Source organism: Pectinophora gossypiella, chromosome 23 (assembly GCF_024362695.1).
Source record: "Pectinophora gossypiella chromosome 23, ilPecGoss1.1, whole genome shotgun sequence".
NCBI lineage: Eukaryota > Metazoa > Arthropoda > Insecta > Lepidoptera > Gelechiidae > Pectinophora > Pectinophora gossypiella.
This window is the reverse complement of record NC_065426.1, coordinates 8591060-8618992: the sequence shown is the minus strand read 5'-3', so window position 1 is coordinate 8618992 and position 27933 is coordinate 8591060. Positions and strand designations below refer to the sequence as shown.

General features: G+C 38.7%; 1 protein-coding gene across 5 annotated transcripts; it reads left to right on the top strand.

The window, feature by feature from the left end:
* The first annotated feature begins 897 nt into the window (after positions 1 to 897).
* Positions 898 to 27771, top strand: LOC126377533 (uncharacterized). Of its 5 annotated transcripts, none has more exons than XM_050025323.1 (12): positions 898 to 1128; positions 6710 to 6759; positions 8973 to 9131; positions 10488 to 10607; positions 11453 to 11590; positions 12575 to 12771; positions 16101 to 16303; positions 18133 to 18361; positions 19513 to 19662; positions 20148 to 20231; positions 21366 to 21489; positions 22442 to 27771. In XM_050025323.1, exons 2-12 carry the CDS (start codon positions 6725 to 6727, stop codon positions 22608 to 22610), a joined length of 1608 nt encoding a protein of 535 aa, XP_049881280.1. In that variant the 5' UTR covers positions 898 to 1128; positions 6710 to 6724; the 3' UTR covers positions 22611 to 27771. The 5 variants fall into 5 exon arrangements, with proteins under 5 accessions (XP_049881280.1, XP_049881277.1, XP_049881278.1 ...); XM_050025320.1 differs by lacking the exon at positions 898 to 1128 and adding an exon at positions 2066 to 2230; XM_050025321.1 differs by lacking the exons at positions 898 to 1128; positions 16101 to 16303 and adding exons at positions 2066 to 2230; positions 13969 to 14168.
* The last annotated feature ends 162 nt before the right edge of the window (positions 27772 to 27933 follow it).

The window sequence follows — 27933 nt, the reverse complement described above, 5'->3', positions numbered from 1 at the left end:
AATCTTATCAGAATTCTTCATGCATACCTAAGTATAATTTGATTAAATATGGGACCGTTTTATCAATCAATCGAAAGTCATATACCTAAGTACAGTGTATGTAGGTATACTAAATTATCATTTAAGAATAGAACGGCGCGGCGCTTCGTACTAGAAATACTTGCTTCATAAATAACACAAAAATACCGGATCGAGATCAGTGATTACTGAGATCATGAGTCGTCGCCCCTGAGACAAACTTTCATAGAGCTAAAACAAACTCTTTTTTGCTGATTATCATCCTCACACCTCATACATCTTTTCCAGATGGTTATACAGCGTCTAGGAGGCACTTTCATGACTATACAGGGTGTTAGTATACGGCCTCTGTGGTCCAGTGGTTCGAATCCCGGTTTGGTTATAGGACATTACAGGCTGATCATTTTATTGTCCGAAAGTAAGATGATCCGTGCTTCGGAAAGCACGTTAAGCTGTTGGTCCCGATTACTAAGTGGTAAGTAGTCGTTACATGAGCCATGTCAGCGGCCTTTGGCGGCTCAATAGTAACCCTGCCTGACACCAGGAAAGTTTTCGTTACGACGTCACTAACACCCTGTATAAGGCACATTTCCTATCCACCTTGCAACGCATTAGTTGGGACAAATAACAACAAAATTACAAATCGTTATGTTGAAATTCCGATGTATAAACACGGTGTAAACAGTTTACAATGTTGTTTGAAACCGCTTTGCAACTATTTTGCGCGTTGCTCTTCCTTGTTGTTGTTTGTTAGTTATGACAACTTGTTGACTACACGTGACGATATGAATTAGATGTTGCGCATAATTTGTGTTACCTACTATGCAAAACACAATGGGTTGTTGCAACAATAAAAAAACAGACGAGTTCCGTCCGCGTAACCCGGAGGCCGTGTTGTTTTTATCTGTGGTGATTCAGGATCAGGAAATTCGGAATTTAAATTTTTGAGTTAAAGTATTGGAGTTGAAATATCGTAAAAAGTGTTAGGAAGTTATCCGGAGTTATGAAACTCTGAAATTCCGGATTGGATGTCCTACTTTAAGGCCCTTGTTGCGCTCTGACTGAAAAGCACCTCACTGTAGACTAAGAAAAAAACGGAGGTTTATCTCGGTAAACTCGTAAATCATATTTATTTTTAATGGATTAATGTCAACTGTAACACGATGGATCATACATTTTACAAGTAATACCTATAGGCTATGGGCTAATGATGTGACTATTGACCACATGGTATATCATATCCATCGTATATAAAAGTGGCTGCAAGTTATCTTCTTTCTGCGGATCTACCCACTCCCTTAAATTTATGTTAAGTGAACCATACTAAATTATTTAGGTATCTGTTTGAATAGGTATTTGTAGAAAAGCGTGTAGTGAAGTAAATTTACACACTATAAATACGCAAGTAAATGGAATATAAGTGTATGTTCATTTGAAAAAGGCTGTAACGCTGTTGAATATGATTCTAAGTTGAATGGCACAATACAGTTATTATTGAATACATTAGCAATGCAGCTCAAGGTTACAAATTGTTTTTTAGCTTTTACGATCTAAGCTGGCTAGACGCCACTGCTTGATTATCTAATTAATTGTTATTCATACAGGGCCCCACCATTAATTAATATTCTTAGCATTTTTTTTACTTTTAGGTGTTTTACATACGGTCTTGGGAAACTGGTGAATTCGTGAAATCTCTTAATTAAATTTAAACGAACGCGCCATTTTATTCTAAGGTTGGTCACATTGAAACTATTTGATTTCTCAGAACAATAACTGATTTTGATACTGAGGTTTTGGCCATGTGAATTTGTGATTTTCAGGGGCTTATCGTCATCTCGGTTTTGTCTCGGTTCATCAAATACTTGTTCGTAACGCACTTTTACAAGGACTATTGCACTTTTCACACCAAATGTAGTTACAAAGAATTCAGAAATATTTACGAAGCTAAGCTATCTTCATAAATGTTGACATTTGATGTTGACGTTTCTTTTCACGCAATATTTATGTGAAAATAAAGTAGTTTTTTGACGATTGCTGGAACGGAATGCAGAAACAGTTGTGTCAAGTTATCAAAGTGGATCTGTGCGAATTCTTCGCAAATTGTGTTTAATTTCGCAAATTACACCGAATTAATGTTATTTTCTTTAAAATTTCTTATATGAAGTTATTGAAGTTGTTATCTTTTGCATTAATCTTCCAACGGCAGGTCGCTGTAGGTATTATTTACATTTTAAATCAACATGTTTATTGCTAACCACTGCGCTATAAGATTCCTATTTACTATTACATTTAAATATATCTTTTTACTTCAATTAACACGAGATATTTATTAATTAGGAGAACTAAATCCTTAAAGCTTTATCCTAATGCGTAAACAGTTTTTATTGGATGATTTTTATCTACTTTATTTATGAGTCACCGATTTGTTATTTCCCTTATTGTTGGTGAGTTTACCCGGCAAATAGGTGGTAGTTACAGTTTGAAACGTCTTCTGAAATGTATATGTAAGTTATTGAGAACGATAACGATTTCTGATAATCTCGTAATTGTAAAAAAATACCTGTGAGACAGGCATTTTATGCTTATCAAGCCAAGGCAAATCCACTGATCCGAGATATCTAGCAGCCACAATGGGGTGGTATTCTAGGTCAAAAATACATTATAAAATCTTAATAACCAAGAAAAAAAAAACAAATAAAAACATTTTATTTTTTTACTATTTTTTTTACCAAAAATCAATCACTTTAATATTTCGTCACATTTTGCAATGGGGTCACACTGTATATTTTCATATAAATTTTGGTGCCTGTATGAAACTCGAAATTCAAGAAGTTGAAGTTGTTGTTGTTGTTGGTTGAAGTTGTTGTTTTATATGATAATAAAATTATAGCTTAAAATAGATAGGTAGGTATTTGATAATAACTAGTATATTGTAAAATTTTATTTTATTTTATTTGGGTAGCTTACAGCCTTTTTTACAAAATGAATACTTATAAATACAAACAAATGCCAATGACAAAAAATAGACTATTATATATAAAAAAAACCATAATATATGTATAACATATAAAAAAAAACTAAATAAAAAAAATATATAACTAAAATATTGTATATGTTAAGTTTGTAAAAGAATTTTTAAGTTAATGTTACATAGGCCCACTTATATTTTTATTATTGTTGGCCTTTGACAGAGTCTGGCATACTGGCCTTTTGTATAAACTTAAAACCTTGTTGCCAAACTCATTCTTCATGGTGCTAAAATCATACCTTTTAGATAGAAAATTCCAAGTCAGAGTTGGTGAATCAACATCTAATATTTATAACATTGAAGCTTCTGTACCACAGGGCTCTGTTCTTGGACCTGTGCTGTACTCAATATACACAGCTGACCTGCCGTGCAACAATGATGTACTGACAGCAACTTATGCTGATAATACAGCTTGCCTTGCAAGCCATAAAAATCCTGATGTTGCATCACAGAGACTTCAAAGACAATTGGATGAGATTGATCAGTGGCTACTTAGGTGGAGGATTAAATCAAGTGCTACAAAATCGGTACAAATAACATTCACTCTACGCAAAGGGGACTGCGCTTCTGTCGCTATGGGAGGTGAGCAACTGCCTAAACAAAACTGTGTCCGCTATTTGGGCCTGCACTTGGACCGAAGACTGACTTGGGCACATCACATAAAAATGAAGAAAACTGAAGCTGCATTGCAATACCAAAAATTTTACTGGTTGCTCGGTGGAAAGTCTCCATTGTCTCTAAACAATAAACTACTTGTTTACAAATGTATTATCAAACCAATCTGGACCTATGGAATTCAATTATGGGGCTCAGCTAGTAATTCTAACCTAGAAATCCTACAAAGATTCGAAAACAAGGTTCTGAGAGATATAAGCGGTGCGTCCTGGTACACAAGGAATTCCGAAATTTATGAATACCTGGAAATGCCTACTATTAAAGAGGAAGTTGTAAGCTACAGTATAAAATACAAGGAAAGACTTGAAAGCCACACCAACATGCTAGCTAGAGATCTGCTACAGCTGAATCAGTTGAGACGTCTGAAAAGATGGAATATACTTTCCCTGGATGAGAGACTAGAAAAAAGAAAATAAATAAATATCAAATTCCGGTAAAACATAGCCTTGAGGATAGCAATTACTGGACTGCACCTCTAAATAAATAAATACAACCACAAACTATCTGATAAAGACTTACAAGTCGATGGCAGATCGCAGTGATAAAAAAAAAAAAAAAAATTGTGGTGCCCTTACCGGGTGTTACTTATATTGCAACAACTGTAATACCTACCATATAACTTGCAAAATAAATAAATAAAAAATCCACTTCTGTGACTTTGTGCACCATCAACAATTTGGATAGTACACTTAGGGATTGTGTGCACTTATTTATTTTAGCCGTGGATATAAGCTCAAACACCTTAGCAGCAGGGTGGTGGAGTATGCTGATGCTCCATACCCCTTTACAGTTGTTTGAGGGGGGGACTGAGCTCAGCAGTGAGATGTAGGTATATAGGCTGTTTATGTGTATTATCATGTTGTGAATACATTCATAAACATTAATTACACTTTACAATCCATACTGCCTGGTGCGTCAAGGATGTGAGCTTGCAGATCAGGATCGTTTAGTCTAATATCAAATCTGTGGGGCGTAACCATGGTAACTACAATCTCGAGCGGTTGTTGAGAAGTAACCATGGTAACCACGACTCCGAGCTAGTGGAATAGCGTCGATTTTCCTAATCTCAATGTGACCTTGATGCATCAGTATAAGTGGATTGGGGAATGTATAGTTCAAGAAATTCCTTTTAGATCCATCATGTTGGGACAGGCTGTTACAGGTTGATATTTCTCGATACTTACGTTTTCCTTTTATCTATAAGATAAAAATGTTTACTCATAAAAATTGCCTTATTGGTCTAAAAACAGATTGCAAATTAATCAATGATAACTATGACTCAAATACTGATAAACATCAAACTCTACTAGGTATATATTATATGATGTGTACATTATCAGTTTCACTTCACAAGAGGCTGAGTCTGAGGTACACCTGTTGAAAATATATAAATATTAACACTTTTTTTTATTCTCTGGCAACACTATGTGCAATAAAGTGCAATATCTGTATATGATTTTTTTTAATGGAATATTTTGTTATAAAATACGTTTGTGATACTTCTGCTCTCCTTAAACCACAAAAAGATATGATTTCATCACAAAATCACTGCTCTAGGCACAAAGATTTCTTCAAGACCCATGTCTTACTGGGGTTCTTAAAGAGTGCGCCGCGGCGGCCGGGCGCCCTGGTGCGCCGTAGATAGTTAAGAGTGGCGCCGTGAGTTCTATCATTATCTGAAACCACAAATAGGTATTCGCGGGTAAATATTTGGGCGCTCGCATCGGTAAATAATATAGCGTCGTGTCACTCTTTTTCGACCGTGATTTTGATTTTACAACGACGGTAGGACCGTAGGTAGTAGGTACCTACCAACTTCGCGCGCGTTTTCCTATCTCCCTCGAAGTAACCTAACAACTTACCTAGAGCAAGGTGCCGTTACAAAATACTAAACTTGTAATTGCGCCGCAGGTTGTAAAATTATTAGGAACCCCTGTCTTACTGTATTTAAATAAAAATGTTTTTAAACAGCCTCCGTGGTCTAGTGGTTAGAGCGTTAGGCTCAAGATCTGGAGGTCCGGGTTCGATTCCCGATGGGGACATTGTCGAAATCACTTTGTGAGACTGTCCTTTGTTTGGTAAGGACTTTTCAGGCTTGAATCACCTGATCGTCCGAAAAAGTAAGATGATTCCGTGCTTCGGAAGGCACGTTAAGCCGTTGGTCCCGGTTATTAGCCGTAAAAACACCTCCACCAACCCGCAGTGGAGCAGCGTGGTGGAGTATGCTCCATACCCCCTCCGGTTGATTGAGGGGAGGCCTGTACCCAGCAGTGGGACGTATATAGGCAGTATATGTAATGGTTCGCTTATGGTTGGTTTGGTTGCTTTTTTATTGGTTTATGTTCTATACAGGAGATTACAAAAACACAATTTAATATAATAACAAGAAGCCAAAGGGCACGATTGTTTCTGACTGTTCTGGGAGCTTAGTTGCTTCTATGCTGTTCTGGGAGCAAATAAAAAACATAGAACACGTTCAGCTGCTTCTCTTCCCGGGCATGTCGTAAAAACTGACAGAGGGATTGTGTCCTCTAACATGATGGATTAATGTTATGGGCCATAGGCTGATCCCTTATCACCTATAAGGTTCATCATATCCAGCTTACGACATAATATCAACAGTGGCTGCAAGTTGTCTTTGATTACTTGTAGCTCTGCCCACCCCATTAGGGATTACGGGCGTGAGTTTATGTATGTATGTTTCTAACAGTTGATGATGAAAACTTATTTTTTTTTGTTCTGCCAATATATGATCTGTCTTTTAGCCATAGCATAATAAATAAAAAAATGGGATTAGGCATTAAACATGCCTTTCCAGTGCCATTTTTGTTTTTTGGTTGCATTTATGTTTTTATAATAAATAATAATAATAAAAAAAAAATACATTTTATAAAATTTAAATTTGATTCTGTTGGATTAGACTTTTTTGTACTTATACTATAATATTTTATTTTAAGTTATAAAATATTTTATTTTTATTTTTTACAGAGCAGAGCTCACAACATGGACTTGTTAAGAAACTTTCAAAATATTTCCTGGTAAGTTTTTGGATTCTTTTATTTTACACATTTAAATATAAATAAATAAATATGTAACTAATTATATATCCGTCGCACAACTGAAGAAAATATTAGTGATTTTTTATCTATATTTTCACTTCCATCGCTTTTGGGACTAAAAATTCCACTTGATATCTCAGAATCATGAGTTGAATCACCCCCTCAGTATTTGGTGCGGTGTCACTTACACACTGTTTATGGATATTATTATAAAAAATATATACAGTGTTTGACTGCCACAAAGAAAATTATAAAATGCTAATCTAAAAATAGAAGCCAGTCTACGATGATGAAAAATCAATCTCATTTGATTTTTCGACTTATTTTCGAATTTTATTTATGAATTAAGTAACAATGAGTACGACGTTTGACCGCTTTTATTGGTGACGTCACAGGACAGTATTTCCATACAAACTCCAAAGGAAACTTTCGTCTTGAGGTTTCGAAAAAGTATCTTATTTGACTAGGTTGTCAAGTAGCCTATTATTGGAAATTAGATATCAAACCACCATCACCTTCAACCACACACGTGCAAAACACATTTTTCACACACACACACACACACACATTTTTCTCATTTTTCATTTCACATTTTTTGATAAACACATTGGGATTTATGTACAGAGACACACTAGGGCAAGAAAAAATGTGCCCCACATATGGGACATGCATATACATAACATAAACAGCCTATATACGTCTCACTGCTGGGCACAGGCCTCCCCTCAATCAACCGAAGGGGGTACGGAGCATACTCCACCACGCTTCTCCACTGCGGGTTGGTGGAGGTGTTTTTTTACGGCTAATAGTCAGGACCAACGGCTTAACATGCCCTCCGAAGCACGGAATCATCTTACTTTTTCGGACAATCAGGTGATTCAAGCCTGAGAAGTCCTTACCAAACAAAGGACAGTCTCACAAACGCACATGCGTATATGAGTTTCAAATTGATTGGTTCACATGTGGTTCATAGACAGTTTGGCGGCAAGGATGTGCTGCCGCTAAAGGATGTTTTCGGGGTACCGAACAGAGCATAGTACTCCGCTAGCCACAAATTGGTAGTGTGACTAGGGATGGACGATCCATTAGTGTTGTGTTGAAAGTTGTATATATATGCGTCTTGCCGTGTAAACTTCGATACCGCGTTTCACGACCGCTTGAAGACTGCATTATTGAATGTGGCGCCATCTGTTGCATGTGAGCGGAACTAGGTGGCCAACTAGTTGGGTCCGCTATAGTCGTTTTGTTTCATTTGTGCCCAGAATATAAACAATATGGCCGCCAGTGACGTTTGTGACATAACTAAGGATGGGAAAGTTTTAGATTTCTTTCTAAAGGAACTGATTCATTTATCTATTAAATTCATAAGACACATGTACAAAAAAAAACAACTTATTTTTAAATTTAATTGAATTCGTAGTGGTTCCAATGCTCTTAGTTCATTCCACTTACGTGAGTGAATCATTCATTATAAATTCAGATAGGTTTGGATGATAAATTAGTAGGACTGTCATGACATGATTTATAATCCCTAGACTTCGATCAAATTTTAGGTATAAAGTGCCTATTTTTTTCTCATATTATAGAACGTAATGAATTATTAAAATGTATTTTTTTATCACAGGGCATAATCGTTTTCGAAACAATCTTCAAAAAATATTTAAAAAATAGCGGAATGTCTTATAAAACGTACATTTGACTCGGACCAAAAAAAAATACGTTAATAATACGTTCTTCATTGTGTTCTGATTTGAGAAAGAAAAGTAGACACCGCGCCTTATAAAATCTGTTTTAAAGTCTACCTAACATGTCAGTCCTATAAATTTATCATCCACAACACCAATCTGAATATAATGAATGACTCACTCAATTTTGTGAAATGAACTATGAGCTAAATGCATTGAAAGCGCTACGAATACGATAAAATTTAAAAAAAAAATGCTTGACAGATAACCTCACTTTTCTAGTGTTCCGAAAAAAATCATTAATTTGGTGTAATTTTGTGAATATTTCATAGTTTTTGCGTGTGACCGTAAAATATTGTTTATTTTATAGCTATATATGTCAGGTTAGTCGCGAAAAAGTAAAAAGATTGCGAGATTTCAGTGATTTTGTCGTTTGTTTACATTCTGGGCACAAATGAAACAAAATGACTATACAGACAGTGAACATGTTAAACCATCAACTTCCAGGTGCAAACCGGACTGGTGTTTCCCAAGCATGGGCAAGGAGACGAATGAACTGCTGAAACAGTGCACAGAGATCCCACGGTTGGAGCTCTCTGATGATATAGAGGAAATTATACGGAAGAGCAACGAATTCCCTATACCATTCCCTGTTGATACTATGCGGTAAGTTTAACATCTTTCCTAACGTCTATAGTCTATAGGCAGTGCAAAGTCGAAGCCCCATCCATAAAAAAAGGGTTTATTTCTTGTTTTCAACAGAATTATGTTTTGAGGCAACCACAGGAAGCAAGGTTAGCTTTGTCCTAGGGTGGTATTAATAAACTAATCTCAGCTGAGACTGCCCTCAAGATCATGCTCAAGTCTCTGTTTTTATATGAGATCTGTCACATTGACATGATCTTGACGGCAGTCTCGAAGCTGAGATTAGTTTATTAATACCACCCCTAGTGTTTAACCAAACAAAGTCCAGTCGAATCGTATGATAATTGGATTCAATTTTGCTTGGCTGTCAAATACTTAAACCCACCTTCATCCCTGGTTTATTTTTTATTTGTAAGGTGGTAAGTAGTTGGCGTGCAAAAGAAAAGAAAACGTAAAAATATGTCCTTAATGATGGTTATTAACGACTGCTAATGCAGCCGGGACCAACGGATTAACGTGCCTTCCGAAGCACGGAGGAGCTCGAGATTAAAACTTTTTTTTTTGTGGTCACCCATCCTATGACCGGCCTTTGCGAAAGTTGCTTTACTTCAACAATCGCAGGCCGAGCGCGTTAACCGCTGCGATACCGAGCTCCTCCGCACTGGGCCTGCGTGATGGTTTAAGGCCCGATCTCCCTATACATCCATAGGGAAGGCCCGTGCCCCAGCAGTGGGGACGTTAATGGGCTGATGATGATGATGATGATGTCTTTAATGAAGGACTTTCCAGGGTACGCTCCCCAAAAACAATATAGATGGCGTTGTAAACATTTTCCTTCGTTAACCATCTAATTTCACGGATAATAGACATACGTATGCATCATTTATCATTGTTTTCGGGTATAAATGATGACCCTTTTTATATACTTATTCTGACAATACAATACAATTATTATTGCACCAAAATAAAAAAAAAATATTTACAAAAAGACTCTTAACTAAGTAAATGGCAAATGGCGGCCTTGTAGCTTAAAGCGATTTCTTCCAGACAACCATAAAGGTGAGGAATAATGTAAAAAAAGTTAAAGATTTTCTTGTTTGTTTGTATACTCTTTATTGCTTTAGAATACAAAGAAATTTTGTTCTTTTATCATGTGGGTTGTGAGGTGAATTACCAAGCTCATCAACCCTGGTGTCAGGGTTACTATTGAGCCGCCAAAGGCCCCTGACGTGACTCATACAACGACTATGTACTACATCAGTAACAATAAACAAACCAAGTATTGAGTATATACAATAAACAAGTAAGAGAAATTACAACAGAAGAATTGAATCAGAATATAACGGTCTTTGTTAACTTGTCACATATTTTTTTCAGAATGAAAACGTTGAAAGAACGGAGGCCTATAGACAAACTAAAGAAGAATGTAGCATCTACTTACCCACTCATACACGAGCGAGTGCTACTGTTAATAACCCATTTCTTAACTTACAAAAGGTGAGCATAGTGTAGCAGAGTACAAACTTTGCACATACTGGCCTTTCGATCTGACCGTCAATCATTTTAAATTTCGAAATTCTCATTCCATTCCGTATTTCCTTTCATTTTACGCTGATTCATTGCTTCTCCGACCTTCATAAGAACAACATAAATATATTATACTGTTTAGCTCTGGCCGTGCCCTCTAATTTTGGATTTGATCTTATATCTAAGCATCGTTATAAACATAACATAAACTGCCTATATACGTCCCACTGCTGGGCACAGGCCTCCCCTCAATCAACCGGAGGGGGTATGGAGCATACTCCACCACGCTGCTCCACTGCGGGTTGGTGGAGGTGTTTTTACAGCTAATAGCCGGGACCAACGGCTTAACGTGCCCTCCGAAGCACGGAATCATCTTACTTTTTCGGACAATCAGGTGATTCAAGCCTGAAAAGTCCTTACCAAACAAAGGACAGTCTCACAAAGTGATTTCGACAATGTCCCCATCGGGAATCGAACCCGGACCTCCAGATCGTGAGCCTAACGCTCTAACCACTAGACCACGGAGGCTGTGCAGCATCGTTATAATTTGTTCAATTCAATTCAATTCTCAATTCTCAATTATTTATTGCATTCCATGTAGTACAATAGGGTGTACTTTGGTACCATGTCACGTTAGCTTTTTTGGCAAATTGAACTGTAAGTCTCACTAAATGTCAAATATGTTAGTGCGACAGAGTCCTAAAGTGGGTACGTTATATTGCTCATGACTGTACATTAAGTTACTAAGTATTTAGTTTGCGGCAAATCTAAAATAAGTCACGTCAAAAAATAAAACGTGTTTTTACATTCAACAGGGAATTCGGCACAAGCATAGAGAAGGCTCTCTACAAAGAAATGACAGTGCCTGAGTTTATCGACAGACTCCTGAAGAAGCGAGCTGTCGTGTTCATGGGTCCTCGGGACAAGTATAAACTGCTGACTGGGGAGGAGGAGTAAGTATTAAATATTTAAAAAAACATATATTTTGTAGCCCTCTACTGTTGTGAAACGTGGACGCTGACTCAGAAAGACAGAGAGAGACTCGAGGCCTTTGAAATGTGGTGTTGGAGGAGGATGGAAAGAATAAGTTGGACTAAAAGAGTTACTAATGAGGAGGTGCTAGTCAGAGTAAGGGAAAAGAGAAAGAAGAGAATATTGAGAGTTATTGAGGACGGAAGAGGCAAAATGATTGGACACTTAATAAGACACGACGAATTTATTAAAAACATTATAAAAGGGAAGCTACAAGGAAAGAGAGGAAGGGGAAGACCAAGAAGAGCACAGATTAAACATGGGACAGATTAAAGAGAAGGCGAACGTCGTGTCTTATAAGGACGTGAAGGAATGGAGAATGCTACACCGACAAGAGTGTGGCTCTTTAAATTAGTGATGTGTGATATTTTATAGTAATTATGCAGGACGGAAAGGACAGGTCACAGGGACTGCAACCTGGAACCTGACAGAGAGTAACCATTCGCTACGGTATTCTGTGGCTTAGTAATCAAGGTATCTTCGTATTCCATTCGAAACTTGCGTGTGAAACGGGGACCGATTTCACCAGCAAGTTATTTTGGAGTTGTGCTTTTGAACCTTAACCTGACAGAGGGCAGCAGCAACTATCAGTACTATTCAGATGCGGAGGACAGGAGTCCTAGTACGGGTTTGAAATAGACTACTCTGGGCGCCATCCCACTCGCGTCAGACAGAGTACTGCGGGGTGGAAGGCAAGAGGGAAACCACTGCCCTATTTTTCCCTAAAAAAGTAGCATGGAAAATGCTGCACCGACAAGAGCGTGGCTCTTAAATTAACGATGATGATTATGGCTCATACTCGTATATACCATTGCCCAGTAGAAACCACTGCCCTATTTTTCCTTAAAAATGTAGCACTAACACACCCTGTATGTACTTGTGTAATATTTTATTTATTTTTCCAGCAAAGACGGATGGGAAGCGATAGGAACACTCCAACAGAAGCCACCATTAGTCCTAGAGAACTGTCTGAGCTATGATGAACTCAAAATTTCCTCTATGGTGTACGTAAGTGGGCATACCGCTTGCATTAACGACGGTACGAGACATAACAAGGCTAAGGTGAAAGAAGATGACATAGAAACTGAGGCAGTTATTATTGGTAAGTAGGTATTACCCATTTTTCGCGGTCCTGTGCGTACTCCGGCCAGTCCCTCTGGCAAGCGTCCAAGTCGTCACGTCAGCTCTTTCGAGGTCTACCACGACGCCTGTACCCGTCATGAGGCACCCAATGCGTGACGACCCGTGCCCACCGCTCAGCGTGGGAAGGGGAGGCCTTTGCCCAGCAGTGGGATCTTATAGGCTAGATTAGATTAGGTATCACCCAGGGAAGGTAAAAATAGGGGGGAGCCTCATACGCTAAAAGGACATTTGATCATTTTTGAACTAATAATGGCCCCGATTCGAATTTTACTTTAAAAAAAATAAAAAGTATCTCATTTGACTATGTTGTCAAGTAGGCTATTCTGTCCAAATTACTAAACATAACGGCCTGAATGCTTACCGTGACTTCGAAACTAATAAAGATAAATATATACCAATTAGATAGGTCGGCGCAGCTTGATATACTGAATATGATGGTAATAGACATGATCGTGAGGAGTTCGGTGGCGCAGCGGTAAACGCGCTCGGTCAGCGATTGTTAAAGTTAAGCAACTTTCGCGAAGGCCGGTCATAGGATGGGTGACCACAAAAAAAAGTTTTCAATTCGAGCTCCTCCGTGCTTCGGAAGGCACGTTAAGCCGTCGGTCCCGGCTGCATTAGCAGTCGTTAATAACCATCAAGCCGCACTGGGCCCGCGTGATGGTTTAAGGCCCGATCTCCCTATTCATCCATAGGGAAGGCCCGTGCCCCAGCAGTGGGGACGTTAATGGGCTGATGATGACAACATGATCGTAGACACCATCTAATTTTACTTCAAGTTATACCTGTCATTTTCTTATCCGCCGAAAGCGAAGGGGACAGTTAATCGACAAGCATAAAATTTAGAGAACACGTCAATTTTAAGCAGCTGCCGAGAGCTGGCAGCTGTTTTGCGCAGAGAATAGGCCTGGCAGTTCAGAGGGGAAATACAGCCAGAGTTTTGGGCGCTCTGCCTCAGTGTGGCGCGCTGGAGGAGATATTCTATTTATAATAAGCTCGTATTGTTATTATTTTAAGCACAAATCTAAAACAACCCTATAATTATGTTTAGTAAATTTAAAAGGACTTCTGTCCTCGGCCTCTGAATAGTAATGAAAGTTACTGCTGCCCTCTGTCAGGTTGAGGTTCAAAAGCACAACTCCAAAATGACTTACAGGTGTGATCGGTCCCCGTTTCAAACGCAAGTTTCGAATGGAATACGAAGATGCCTTGATTACTAAGCCACAGAATACCGTAGCCAATGGTTATGGGAGTAACAACCCCCCTACTCCTACTGGTTCCAAGAAGAAGTGCCCAAGCCCAATAGTGGGCGAAGAGAGGCGAAATTGGAGGAAAATGTGGGCTGAGTTCTATGAGGTAAGCACTGCGATTAAAGGGTGCTGGGTTAGGTTAAGATTTTGAGGTTAGGTTCGGTTAAATTTGAGGGTAGGATCAGATTTTTGTTTGCTTTTGTGTTTTTGCCAGTTTATGTTGGTTTCGGTTATAAAATTGAAGATTTTCAATGGTTTTTCCTTGGTCCTTTGCAGACATCAAATCATCTTTGGTCATTGGTCTGTTTTTTTGTTCACATAAACCTTGCAATTGATAGGCAAAATCTCAGTTTCGAGAAATTGCACTAACCCTTACGACGTCTATCTAAGTAGATAGCACTCGTTACGTCTATTGATCGAAGACCTCGATATAATTAGGGCCGCGCGCGACGCGTTTAGCGGGTAGACCCTGCTTTTAGAGTGAGGATAAAAACTGCCTATTTCTCCCATCAGGTGTCGCTACTGTTGAGTGTTCTTAAATTTTGACAGTTTCCCATGCGATTTGAGTAAGCAAACATATTGTTTTGCTCATATCTTTACACTATAACCTTTTGCGCAGCATTTAACTGCAAATACAGTGTTAAAACACGCCTATTGATTGTAACATTTATAAAAATGTATAGGATTGACATAAGTTGATTTGAGGTAATAATTTTCCAACTAGTCAAATCAGTTACTTTTTACTAAACGTCAAAACACGAAATTACTATGGATTTTGTATGAAAAAGCACGCTGTGACGTCATAGAAATACATTTTTCTTAATTTTTTTTTATTTATTCAAATTAATAATAAACATTTTACAATCAAAAACGGTGTCTCATAAACCTATCGACAGGTCATAAACCTATCGACAGGTCATAAACCTATCGACAGGGTTAAAGTTCATAAATAAGTTAAAAAAAAATAAAAACTTTTTTTTTTTCATGTTTAGATCTGTTTATATTTAGTAATTAGATTTTCATAATTTATCTTTGACAAAGGAAACTACCCAATTGTTTGTAAGTTAGCTAAAGCCCCTAAGCTATCTACCAAAAAAAATTCCCGAAGAATTTATCATGATGGCAAATCAAAGTACTCAAGGGATATGCTCTATAAATGTCATTTTGGGATTATGTATTTACTTTTTTCGTTACGATGTCATACCACTAACACCCTACATTATTTAACCAGCAATATTTATAAAACACATTATTTTATACCTCACTTCAGATAAGCACCGATTAAGCGCAGTACTTACTTGATATGTTGTGTAAGCTAAACAAAAAGAGTTCATTCGACACCTACATTAAACCGATTTGCCTTTCGAAAATGCCGTGCTGGCGATTCGGTATACTTCAGACGCTAAGAAAACCATTTATTTGGGATATAGCGTTTTGCGTCGTGGTCAAGGCACATTCACTACACGCGAAACTTGCATATGAAACGAGGATAATCTGGAAAAACTGTCAGGCTCGGGTTCCAAAAATGCCACTTCGAAACAATTCCTATACCCACCATCTAATTTTATTTTGTTATATCTGTCATTTTCTTATCCGCTGAAAAAACATAAATTTAAAAAGTCCTTCCAAATTTTTATTTTGGCCAATAACCCGACAGAATTAAGTTGACGGCGCACGTCAAATGGGTTGCATATGAGCGAGATGCCTATTTTATTCGCCCGGGTTATTCATTCGTTTTAAAATTAACAGTTGCCAATCATCCGTCCCTTTCCTTTTCGGCGTATAAGAAAATGACGGGTATAACTTGAAATAAAATTAGATGGTGTGTCTGCAGGAATCGGGGTCATTATTGCAATTTGACATTTGCGCATATAAAAGTAAGTGCGCAATGTCAACACAAGAAATGTCAAATAGAAATATTGATTTTTAGGTGAATTGCTTCGACGTGGCCTTTTTAACCCTACACAGCCTACTAAAAAAATCCCCAATATATAGTCACTTTGTTTTTTTTTCCAAAACATCCTTTATAAACACACAGGTATAATCGGTCCGCGTTTTGAAAGGGAATTCCGAATGGAATACGAAGACGTGTTGATAACGGAACAACAGAATTGTCTAGAGAACGGTTACGGTGAAGAGGTTACGCCAACCACATGCCTGAACGTGTTAAAGACGACCTATGTCAGGAACAACCAGTCGGCGAAGCATATGTGGCGCCAGATGTGGGCCGAGTTCTACCAGGTGAGGGGTTAATTCTGGACTTCTTGACTCTCTTCTATCGTGTGGGTTGTGAGGTGGATGACCAACCTCATACAGCGCTTATCGCTATCGACCACTATCGATTCTTTCTTTCAAATATTCTCCCTCTCAGACGACGCCCTGAGCCTAGGTTCGCGCCCAACTTGGCACCGTCAGGCCTGTTGTCTTAAATTTTGTACCGGAAGGCTCTCATTTTTCACAGGGTCCGCTCACCTTACCTAAAGATATGACAGGTCCGTTTTTTTACAGAAGCGACTGCCTGTCTGACCTTCCAACCCGCGAAAGGGAAAACCAGCCTAATACAGGTTAGGTCACATACCTCCGAAAATGCATTTCTCGGGGATGTGGGTTTCCACACGATGTTTTCCTTCATCGCTGAGCACGTGATAATCATTTATGATCGAAATATGAATTCGAAAACAAATTCGACAATCATTGGTTTAGGGCTGTGCTGGATTCGAAGCGACCTCAGAGTGAGAGGCAACCGTTCTACCATCTGGGCTACCACGGCTCCTGTGGTTGTATTTTTTATAATCGATTCGTGGTGGTGGTCCCCTGGAAGAACTTGCATCAGAGCAATAAGGCTGCATGTTTGTCCTGTAGTTATTTGTTTTGTAAATTTTTGTATGTTCTGTGTGTGTGTGCAATAAACTATATTTGATTTTTTGCTGTCAGGATGGGGTTAGTTACATTACCTTTGGCGTGTTATACAGGGTGTGATTCAGACCATGATACTGATATCAAGTAGAATTTCGTGTCGGAAAATTCATGAAAATTTTAGTATTTTTTTTTATAGATCCCAAATATAAAATAAATATGACAAATTATTGAAAACAATCAATCGAAATTACCTTATGATTCAAACATTAAATCGAAAACCATCCCCTCCCTAGCGTTATCCTGTTTTTCCACAGGGTCCGCTTACCTAACCTGAAGATTCGACAGGTCCGGTTTCTTACAGAAGCGACTGCCTGTCTGATTTTCCGACCCGCGAAGGGAAAACCAGCCCAATACAAATTAGGTCACATACCTCCGAATCGCATTTCTCGGGAATGCGGGTTTCCTCACGATGTTTTCCTTCACCGCTGAGCACGTGATAATCATTTATGATCGAAATATGAATTCGAAAACAAATTCGACATACATCATTTAGGTAATTCCTAATCGCTTTAAGCGATAAAGTCGCCATTTGCCATGTACTTAGTTAAGAGTCTTTTGTAATGATTTCTTTTTATTTTGGTGCAATAAAGTATATTTGTATTTAGTTAACAGCCTCCGTGGTCTAGTGGTTAGAGCGTTAGGCTCACGATCTGGAGGTCCGGGTTCGATTCCCGATGGGGACATTGTCGAAATCACTTTGTGTCCTTTGTTTGGTAAGGACTTTTCAGGCTTGAATCACCTGATTGTCCGAAAAAGTAAGATGATTCCGTGCTTCGGAGCTTGAATCACCTGATTGTCCGAAAAAGTAAGATGATTCCGTGCACGTTAAGCCGGTGGTCACGGCTATTAGCCGTAAAAACACCTCCACCAACCTGCATTGGAGCAGCGTGGTGGAGTATGCTCCATACCCCCTCCGGTTGATTGAGGGTAGGCCTGTGACAGTGGGACGTATATACTATATACGTCCTTTCACGTAACTAAATACACATAAACACTACTACATACTATATAGGCTGTTTATGTGTATTCAGTTACGTGAAAGGTATGCAGCGCTATCTAATGACCTGGAAAGTGCATCGTTTTGAAAATCATTGGTTTAGGTCGGTGTTGGGATGTGTATTATGTCGTTGACTAAACTGTTGTGTTTACAGGTCCATAGCTACACATACGAAGAACTTACATCCTACGTATCCGTCCAAGATAAACCAGAGGAGGCGCGCTACACGGAGCGTTATGTCAAGGTGCCTCGTTCCAACCACTTGTTTGACAACGAGGTGTATTACAAGAGGTTGACTATCACTTGTGAATGCGCCTTGTTGGAGGCTGAGGCGAGAGCCGCCGAGGAGGGGAGGGACGCATTTGTCAACATTATTGGGGCTGGTGAGTCTGATTTACCAACTAACTTTTACGCTTCGACAAGGGGACGCCCAAGACGGAATCCAGCTTTTATGTCGGGAAGGGGGTGTCCAGGTCGCAGACTCTCCGTAGACAATTCGTGGTTGACTTTGCAAACTGGCGTATTTGAAATTTTTAGGTACAATTAATTTGTGTCTTATTGACAAAAGATGCAAATCAGATTAGCTAAAAAAATCAGATACGTCAGTTAGCGACGTCAGCGACGAATTGGACAAAATTGCAGTGGCCACCCATGACCCAACCTGACGCCCAGCCCATTTGTCCGGCCAAGTAGTTAATGCCATCTGCGGCAAATCTACAATAAGTCACGTCAAAAAAATAACCTGACACCAAGGGGAGGCCTTTGACCAGCAGTGGGACATAAAATAGGCTACGGAAAAAGAAACTTCTCGCCAGCGACTGTCATCGTGGACTTCTGTTACGGCACGTATTTTTTGGGGTTCCGAACCTTAAAAAGAAAAACGGAACCCTTACAGAAGAGGATAAGATCCCTCTGTCGATCTTTACGACATGCCCGGTATGATAAGCAGCTGAACTGAATGCGCTCTGTAATTTTCGTTCGCCCCCAATGTAGGGTAGAACGCTTGCCTCTCACTTTTAGGTCACAGGTTCGAAACCCAGCACAGGCCAAAACAAAAATATGTCGAAATTGTTTTCGAATTCATGTTTGGATCATAAATGATTATCACGTGCCCAGTGGTAACAAAACATCGTGAGGAAACCCACGTTCCTGAGAAATGCATTCTCGGATGTGTGTGACTTAACCTGTGGTGGGGCTGGTTTTCCTTTCGCGGGTTGGGTCAGACAGGCAGTCGCTTGTGTAAAAAACCGGACCTGTCAAATATTCAGGTTAGGTTAGCGGACCCTGTGAAAAACGGGACAATGCTAGGGAGATGATGAATGTAGAGTAGACGCAGTGATTCTGTACGGTCACGAGCATTAATATGTATACACTTTGGTACCATGTCACATTAACTTTTTTGACAAATTGAACTGTAAGTCTCACTAAATGTCAAATATGTTAGTGCGACAGAGTCCTAAAGTGGGTACATTATATTGCTCATGACTGTACCTAATTTTTCGTATTGTAATTCAACACGTTAACACGTCCCCAGGTCTAGGAGTCTGGAAGATATCCCCTCATCAAGTGGATGTGTATGTCCTTACATTCCTGGAGAGGATCCGAGCTTTACTGAAGAAGGACCACCTTAACCACGTCTCTGATGTCAACTTCGCTTACATCGCTCCCAGTAGCGGCATCTTGGGTAAGTATGCTGTTGTTCTATCGTGTTGGTTGTGAGGTGGATTACCAACCTCATCAACCCTGACATGGCTCATGTAACGAGTACAAACTTACATCAGTAAGTAGTAGTAATAAATTTCAAGTAATATAATAGCAATATATTACTTGAATTTTTCTTTAAATATATATTCAAACTATATTTTAGAATACAGATACGTTTATATATCAAGGATTGCTAAAAGTACATATAAATATGATTTAAAAAAAATGTTAAATTCGTATTTTTTAAGTGTGACGATAAAAGACCTAAAGAAGCATTATGATTATGAAGCTGATTTCTGCAATGATTGGAACGCAATTTTGTACTGTAGACTAGGCAGCATCGTCTTATGATCTTAGCCTGACCCTCAAATGGGCAAAAGGAAAAAAAAGGAACTTAATTTTTCGATTTAATTCTCTCTGTATTTTATTCTTATTCTTAAGGATCTAATTTCTTTATTTCAACAGCATTATTCACAAACGCTACGAGTCCAGAAGGGGAACCGATATCGGAGAAGAAGATATTCTTCGAAAGCAAGAGGCATCCAAGAGGTACAATTGTTGTATTACCGTCTTATATTGCTGTCGAACTGTAGATACCTTGACTTTCGATAGTACATACATACATAAATTCAAGCCTATTTCTATATGGGGTAAGCAGAGACTATGGAATTCCATTTGTTTTGATCCTGACTTCCTTTTTATTCTTATGGTGTAGAGGACTAAAATCACCGACATAGCTCGGAGAATTGCAAAGCTGAAGTGGCAGTGGGCAGGACACATAGCGAGGAGAACCGATGGCCGCTGGGGCGGAAGGGTTCTGGAATGGCGACCACGCGTCGGACGATGCTCGGTGGGTAGGCCCGCTACAAGGTGGACCGACGATCTGGTGAAGGTCGCGGGAAGCCGTTGGATGCGGGCAGCGCGGGACCGATCGTTGTGGAGTTCCTTGGGGGAGGCCTATGCCCAGCAGTGGGCGTCGTACGGCTGATGATGATGATGGTGTAGAGGAACGTCTTTGATTTTATCGATATGGGTTTCATTATGAAACGTATGAATATTTAAATACGTATTCTGACTTGGACTCAAACTTAACTACTACGTATATCGATTATATTTTTTATGCTAATTCGATTTTTATCATACTTGATTTTTTTTTATGTCTGACACGTTACTCTTGCTTCCTCCACATTCATCAACCGATTCATACTTACGCGCGCGCTGGTGCAGAGTAGATCGTACTGAACCTTTTCTAAGGACATCTCAAATTTGGTCAACGTCCTTCTAGTCATAGACGCGGCCAATCAGCTCGCGACAACAAAAACTTCAGAACTTCGATACCGACCCCGCCGGCGTGGTCGACGATTTCCCTCATTCAGCGCTTATCGCTATCGACCCACTAGGTTCGATAAATCTTTCAAATATTATCCTCTCAGACGACGCCCTGAGCCGAGGTTCGCGCTCAACTGGGCACCGTCAGGCCTGTTGTTTTAAATTTTGTACCGGGTGACAGCAGCGCTCTCCATGGCCAGGTCAGATTTTTTTAAAGAATGAAGCCAATTCACGCCAAGGCAAATAAAAAAGTCAGGTCAAAAAAGTTTCGTATAAAAAGTTTGACTTTGACTGAAAAAAGTTGTCAAGTAGCTTATTATTAAAACCAATAAAGTTTCTTTACTTTTTTATTAGGCGGTATAAACGTGCAGCTGGAGAACCGCGAGCCGTCAGCCAAGCTTACAGGCGAGCATGCTGGCAAGCTGCTCGTCATGACTTACCCCTGGGACGGGAACGCGCATCCCGGAAACGAGTTCTGGTAAGTTTGGAGGAAATTGCTACTTAGTAGGAGCTCGGTGGCGCAGCGGTTAACGCGCTTGGTCTGCGATTGTTGAAGTTAAGCAACTTTCGCAAAGGCCGGTCATAGGATGGGTGACCACAAAAAAAAAAGTTTTCATCTCGAGCTCCTCTGTGCTTCGGAAGGCACGTTAAGCCGTTAGTCCCGGCTGCATTAGCAGTCGTTAATAACCACCAATCCGCACTGGGCCCGCGTGATGGTTTAAGGCCCGATCTCCCTATCCATCCATAGGGAAGGCCCGTGCCCCAGCAGTGGGGACGTTAATGGGCTGATGATGATGAAATGCTGTAAACAGCCGCACCAAGAAGAAGAAAGAAAATCACGTCAGACATTTCTGGCTGGACCTCTACACCGATTTACCCGCTGTTAATATTGTAAAAAATATAATATTATTTATGTAGTATTGTAATTGTGGAAAATTCCACTTGATATTAACTCAGAGTGATGAGCTGAATCATCCCTCTCAGTATTCGTTACGATCTCACTTACACCCCATACAAGTACGGTCACGAGCATTAATATGTATACACTTTGGTACCATGTCACATTAACTTTTTTGACAAATTGAACTGTAAGTCTCACTAAATGTCAAATATGTTAGTGCGACAGAGTCCTAAAGTGGGTACATTATATTGCTCATGACTGTACATACAGATAGCCATACGAGTAGGTATGGGTGTTAGTAAATACTGAGGGGGATGATGACTCTGAGTCGATATCAAGTGGAATTTCCTGTCGGAAGTCATGAAAATTTTAGTATTTTTTTTTTATTATTTTCACTTTTGGGAAGATAATTCCACTTGATATCAACTCAGAATCATGGTCTGAATCATCCCTCAAAGTTTTCGTTACGATGTCACTAACACTCTGTGTAGTCTGTGCATTATATAGTTGTATTTTTTTTTAATTCCAGGATAGGCAGCCTCGATGGCTCCGGGGATCCGGCGGCAGCTTGCTCCACGCAAGTGTCAGAGCTCCACAACGCGCATATAAATGATCACGTCACTGGTAACAACACTCGAGTGGTCGGCAGAGCAGGCCTGGCCACCCTGCTACAGTACACGGCCTCACTTAGCACGTAGATGGCCATACACACATATGCATACTTACAGAAACTCAGTCAGTCTTTTATCTTTTTTTTTGTATTTACACAATAATTTTTATTTTCTAGTTCCTAAACTAACTCTTTCTCTTTCTGCACTTATTGTAAGTAAAGGACGGCAGTATTTAAAAGGACAAACTAAATTAAAATGAACACCCGCATTCTAAGAATTGCAAAAGCGGTATATAAAGCGAGAGTTGATGGTAGGGCTGACAGAGGAAGACCGAGAAGGACTTACGATGACCAAATTGGAGATGTCCTTAGGTTTAATACGATCTACTCTGAACCGGCGTGCGTGTATGAAGCGATTGATGTATGTGGAGGAAGCAAGAGAAGTGTGTCGGGATCGAAGCAAATGGAATTCTATAGTCTCTGCTTACCCCGGTGGGAAATAGGCGTGAGTTTATGTATGTATGAAAAATATTAACCTGATTCTTCCGTTGTACATTCTGACACATTCCATGGCGCTATCATCTCCCATCTTGTTGTCCATGCTAAGGCCAGCAGCTACATACTTCGGGTTACCACTACCCTGGAATTCTATAGTCTTCCATTTGCTCCATTTGCTGGCACTCGGCAGTATTTAAGTTGACATTTCCGCCCTCGACTTCAGTACTTCACTCACTGGAGTCGAGCATATCGTACTGCCAACATAATAATACGAAAATAATGACGTCATGTCTTACTGGAGTAAACACGAGTTAATGAAGCAGCTTCCATGGTCTAGTGGTTAGAGCATTGGCCTCATGATCTGTAGGTTCGGGTTCGATTCCCGTTGGGGACACTTTCGGAAATCACTTTGTGAGACTGTCCTTTGTTTGGCTAGGACACTGCAGGCTAAACCACCTGGTTGTCCGGAGAAATAAAATGATTTCGTGGTTCAGAAGGCACGTTGAGCTACTAACCCAAATGCCCAAAACCTGCAGTGGAGCAGCGTGGTGGAGTATGCTCCAGACCCCCTCCGGTTGAGGAGGCCTGTGCCCAGCATGGGATGTATACAGCGAATACTGAGGGAGATTATTCAGTCCATGATTCTGAGTTAATATCAAGTTGAATTTTCCATCGCAAAAGTAAAGAATAATGATCTGAATCATCCCCCTCAGATTTCGTTGTCACTTACACCCCGTACGTATACGGTCATGAGCAATATAATGTACCCACTTTAGGACTCTGTCGCACTAACATATTTGACATTTAGTGAGACTTACAGTTCAATTTGTCAAAAAAGTTAATGTGACATGGTACCAAAGTGCATACATATTAATGCTCGTGACATACGTACAGGTAACCATACAAGTACGTATTTCATGTAAAGATGAGCGTTTAAGAATACCGATTTTGAGCTGATTTGGGAAGACCTTGAGGTCAACTCAACTAAGGACGAAGTGGAGGAAGGTTGGAAGTCAAATCTTAGGATCCGGGTGTTAGTTTTGTTCGTCGGAATTAGCACCACTATAAACCTATTCACTCAAATTCAAATCATTGTGACACACAGGTGCAGTGGGTAGATGTTACAAAGATAATAAGACCGCTGTGATCTGCCGATAGGCGTACATTTAAATTATTACTACAGTAAATACACCCTCCTTTTACGTAATTAAAAATTATGCCTTCCCATGAAACTTAAATCCTTTTAAACTATCCAAACATATTCTAACCTGCACAAAATATGTACACAAATTTTGTAATAATAATGAACTAGGGTGATTTTTTTAAAGTGCCACGCGTTTCATGGATTTTTTTTAAGGATGTTTCAGTATATATCATTTGACTAAATTGGCATCCAGCATTGTCATAAAATAATGAATAATACTACGTAAAGAATGGTTTGCCGTGGTAGCTCAGTTGGTAGAATGCTTGCCTCCCACTTTGAGGTCGCAGGTTCTAATCCAGCACAGGCCTGAACCAATGATTGTCGAATTTGTTTTCGAATTCACGTTTGGATCATAAATTATTATCACGTGCACAGCGGTGAAGGAAAACATCGTGAGGAAACCCACATCAGTAAAGCATTTTCGGAGGTATGTGACCTAACCTGTATTGGGCTGGTTTTCCCTTCGCGGGTTGGAAGGTCACAAAATAAAAACTATCTGCCAGGTTTCAAGTTGCACTGTTTGACAGTTTCTTTGTTTGTTGAAATATGACGTCACTGGGCAAAATGTCACGTGGTTGGTCACGTGAGTCACGCAAAATGTCAGTTTTGGCGCGAAAATTTAAATTACTTGTAGAAACGTGTTTTCTTTTCTGCTGTTTAAAGCTTTTTCGAGAAAATAAAATATTTTAAGATTTTCTATTGTAGTTTTTAAAATACTTATCCGAAAACTGTCAAGTAGCTATTTAAGTAAAGAGGCACTTTAAAAAATCTACCCCCTATTCTTTAAAAATATACGTACAGTCATGAGCAATATAATGTACCCACTTTAGGACTCTGTCGGACTAACATATTTGACATTTAGTGAGACTTACAGTTCAATTTGTCAAAAAGTTAATGTGATATGGTACCAAAGTGTATACATATTAATGCTCGTGACCGTACTTAGTAATCCAAACTTTTAGGCTATTAGGCTATTTTTAGCGTACACTTTTTATTTCACGTGAAGTTATGTTGCGTAAGGTAGAAATAGAGTATTCAAATAAATGTCAATTACGCAATAAATATATAATCTGTGATAGTATAATGTTTCTATTGCATATGGGCACTTTTTATTTGTATTTTTTTATCGTACAAATAGAAAGTGCTATAGAATTTGTATGTATATATTATTATATAGCATTGTTTACATGTTTCTTATATACAAAAGGAATGGTTCTAATTCCAAAAGACACCTAATTTTATTTTAAGTTATACCTGTCATTTTGCTATCCGCCGAAAAGGAATAAGACGGATGATTGACAGCGAAGGTGCCTGTGCACTCTGGCCTTGAAAGCACCCGGGTTATATGCCGTACTTATATATTTGCTCGCCATACATATTCTTGCCTCGAACAGAACAAAATATAATTATTAGATATTAAGCGAAAATAAGACAATATAATTCTGGAAATGTATCGTGCCTCTTTTAATTATTACTATTTTTGTTAACAATCTAGATTATAATAGATTTTTTGTATATTGAAATGTTATAATTGCATTTTTAATTTTAAAAGACAAGTATATAAATTTTATAATGCCTATTTTTTAGTGCTGTATAATTGTATAATTTTCCACTATAATATATTAGTATTAACTTTCGGTGGTAGTTTTATGTAATATTTTTTACATAAATATACCTTATTTAAAGCGTAACATGTTTAAAGTAACAATATGTCCCATCTCTTTTGTACTAGGCTGCATAACACCTAGTACGAAAGAGACATATCTTCCACCTCTTTCGCACTACACTGTACCATATACAGGGTGTAAGTGACATCGTAACGAATACTGAAGGGGATAATTCAGCTCATTTTTCTGAGTTGATATCAAGTGGAATTTTCCATATGTTTTTAAATTATTTTCAAATATATTATACTTTTGCTATGGAAAATTCCACTTGATATCAACTCAGAATAATGAACTGAATCATCCTCCCTCAGTTTTCGTTACGATGTCACTTACACCCCGTACAAATACGTACAGGTAGCCATAGGAATATGTATGGGTTTAGTGACACCGTAACGGATACTGAAGGGGGTGATTCAAACCATGATTCTGTGTTGATATCAAGTGGAATTGTGTTTTTTTTTTAATTATTTCAGTTCCATACTTTTGCGATGGAAAATTCCACGTGATATCAACTCAGAATTATATTCTGAATTATCTTATCTCTCAGTTTTCGTTACGATGTCACTAACATCCTGTATAATGTGTCTTGCTCTCATTCTAATCATGTTACGTTTAATAAGGTAGGTGTATGATTAGATGACTGTATAGTGTATAATGTTAGCTGATGATAAATATTATTATAGTATACTGTGAGTAGACATAAATAATCTTCAGCATAATATACATTATTTACGTATGTTGCTGAGCTGCCTATTTTGAGCTTCAATATTTAAATTAGTTATTATATAACGTAACATTTCTAGTGAGGGACTTTCCAGGCCACATACCCTAATATAGATGGTTTTATCCTCCCCTTCGTTTAACCTTCTAATTTCATGGATAACAGACATATGCATCTTTTATCTTTGTTATTGGGTATAAATGATGACCCTTGTTATGACACCCACGCGCAACACATCTTCCACTCATTACTATTTCTACTGAAGACTAGGCAGCATGGTCTTATGATCTTAGCCTGGCCCACAAATGGGCAAAAGAAAAAATATATAATTATTATTTCTGATCAAAATAAGGCTTTTTGGCGGGAAACGGGAACGGGACAGTTGCTTTCTTCATTGAATAATCTAAATAATTAATACGAAGTGGTGTTTTAGGGCGGAAGGCAAGAGGGAAACCACTGCCCTATTTTTCCCTAAAAAGTAGCATGAAAATGCTGCACCGACAAGAGCGTGGCTCTTAAATTGATGATGATGATGATGATGGTGTTTTGTGGTTAATTATCGCATTAGGTTAGTCGGAAGACATTCGCGAGTGTTATTATATCGGAGTATTCAATAAACAAAGTGTATCTGCCTATTTTCGCTTCGTGCCAGGAAGACGCTTTATAACTCGAAAGTTTATGCGGACTTTTGAGTTAATTCGTTTGGGGTTCGGAGTAGGAGTCTACTCCGAGGGTGGGGGCTTAGGTTTCATCATCATCACCTTTCATCATTTCATTAATCATCAAGAAAAAAAATACGTAAATAAATAATAAATACACAAATACGTAATAACATAATTCTATATCTGATCCAAATATCATGCAAGAATTATTTGTATATACGCCTCTACAATTACATTATATTTTTGAATAATTATGTATCAGTAAAATGAGAAAATAAGTAATTTCACGTTAAATCTGTCAGCGTCATCTATGTTGTTTATGGGGAACGTAGCCTGTAGTGTCCCTCATTCTTACTAAGCTAACAAAATATTCAGCCAGTTTAGAAATATACCTAATTAATATTAGCTTTGATGTACTGTGTTATATAAGTTTCGTAATTTGTTAATTTCCTTTTATATGTAAATGGAAATAATATATCCAGTTGTTTTATACTAAATTTTGGTTTTTATTTTTTTATTTTTAACTAAGAACTTGCGGAAATGCTAAATAAAAAGTAGGAAATATTATAGCCCGACATGGATGTTTTCGTGCGTGGCCGAAATTGTAACTCTGAATCTTACTCTGCACTTTTTAACCGACTTCAAAAAAGGAGGTTATC

What these genes read in the sequence shown, in the direction of transcription:
- LOC126377533 (XM_050025320.1), top strand. Translation starts at nt 2,177, where the DNA reads ATGAAGTTATTGAAGTTGTTATCTTTTGCATTAATCTTCCAACGGCAG. An exon ending in TGTGGGCCGAGTTCTACCAG is followed by an intron (nt 16,304 to 18,132) that starts GTGAGGGGTTAA and finishes TTGTGTTTACAG; the next exon opens with GTCCATAGCTACACATACGA. An exon ending in CATCCCGGAAACGAGTTCTG is followed by an intron (nt 21,490 to 22,441) that starts GTAAGTTTGGAG and finishes TTTTAATTCCAG; the next exon opens with GATAGGCAGCCTCGATGGCT.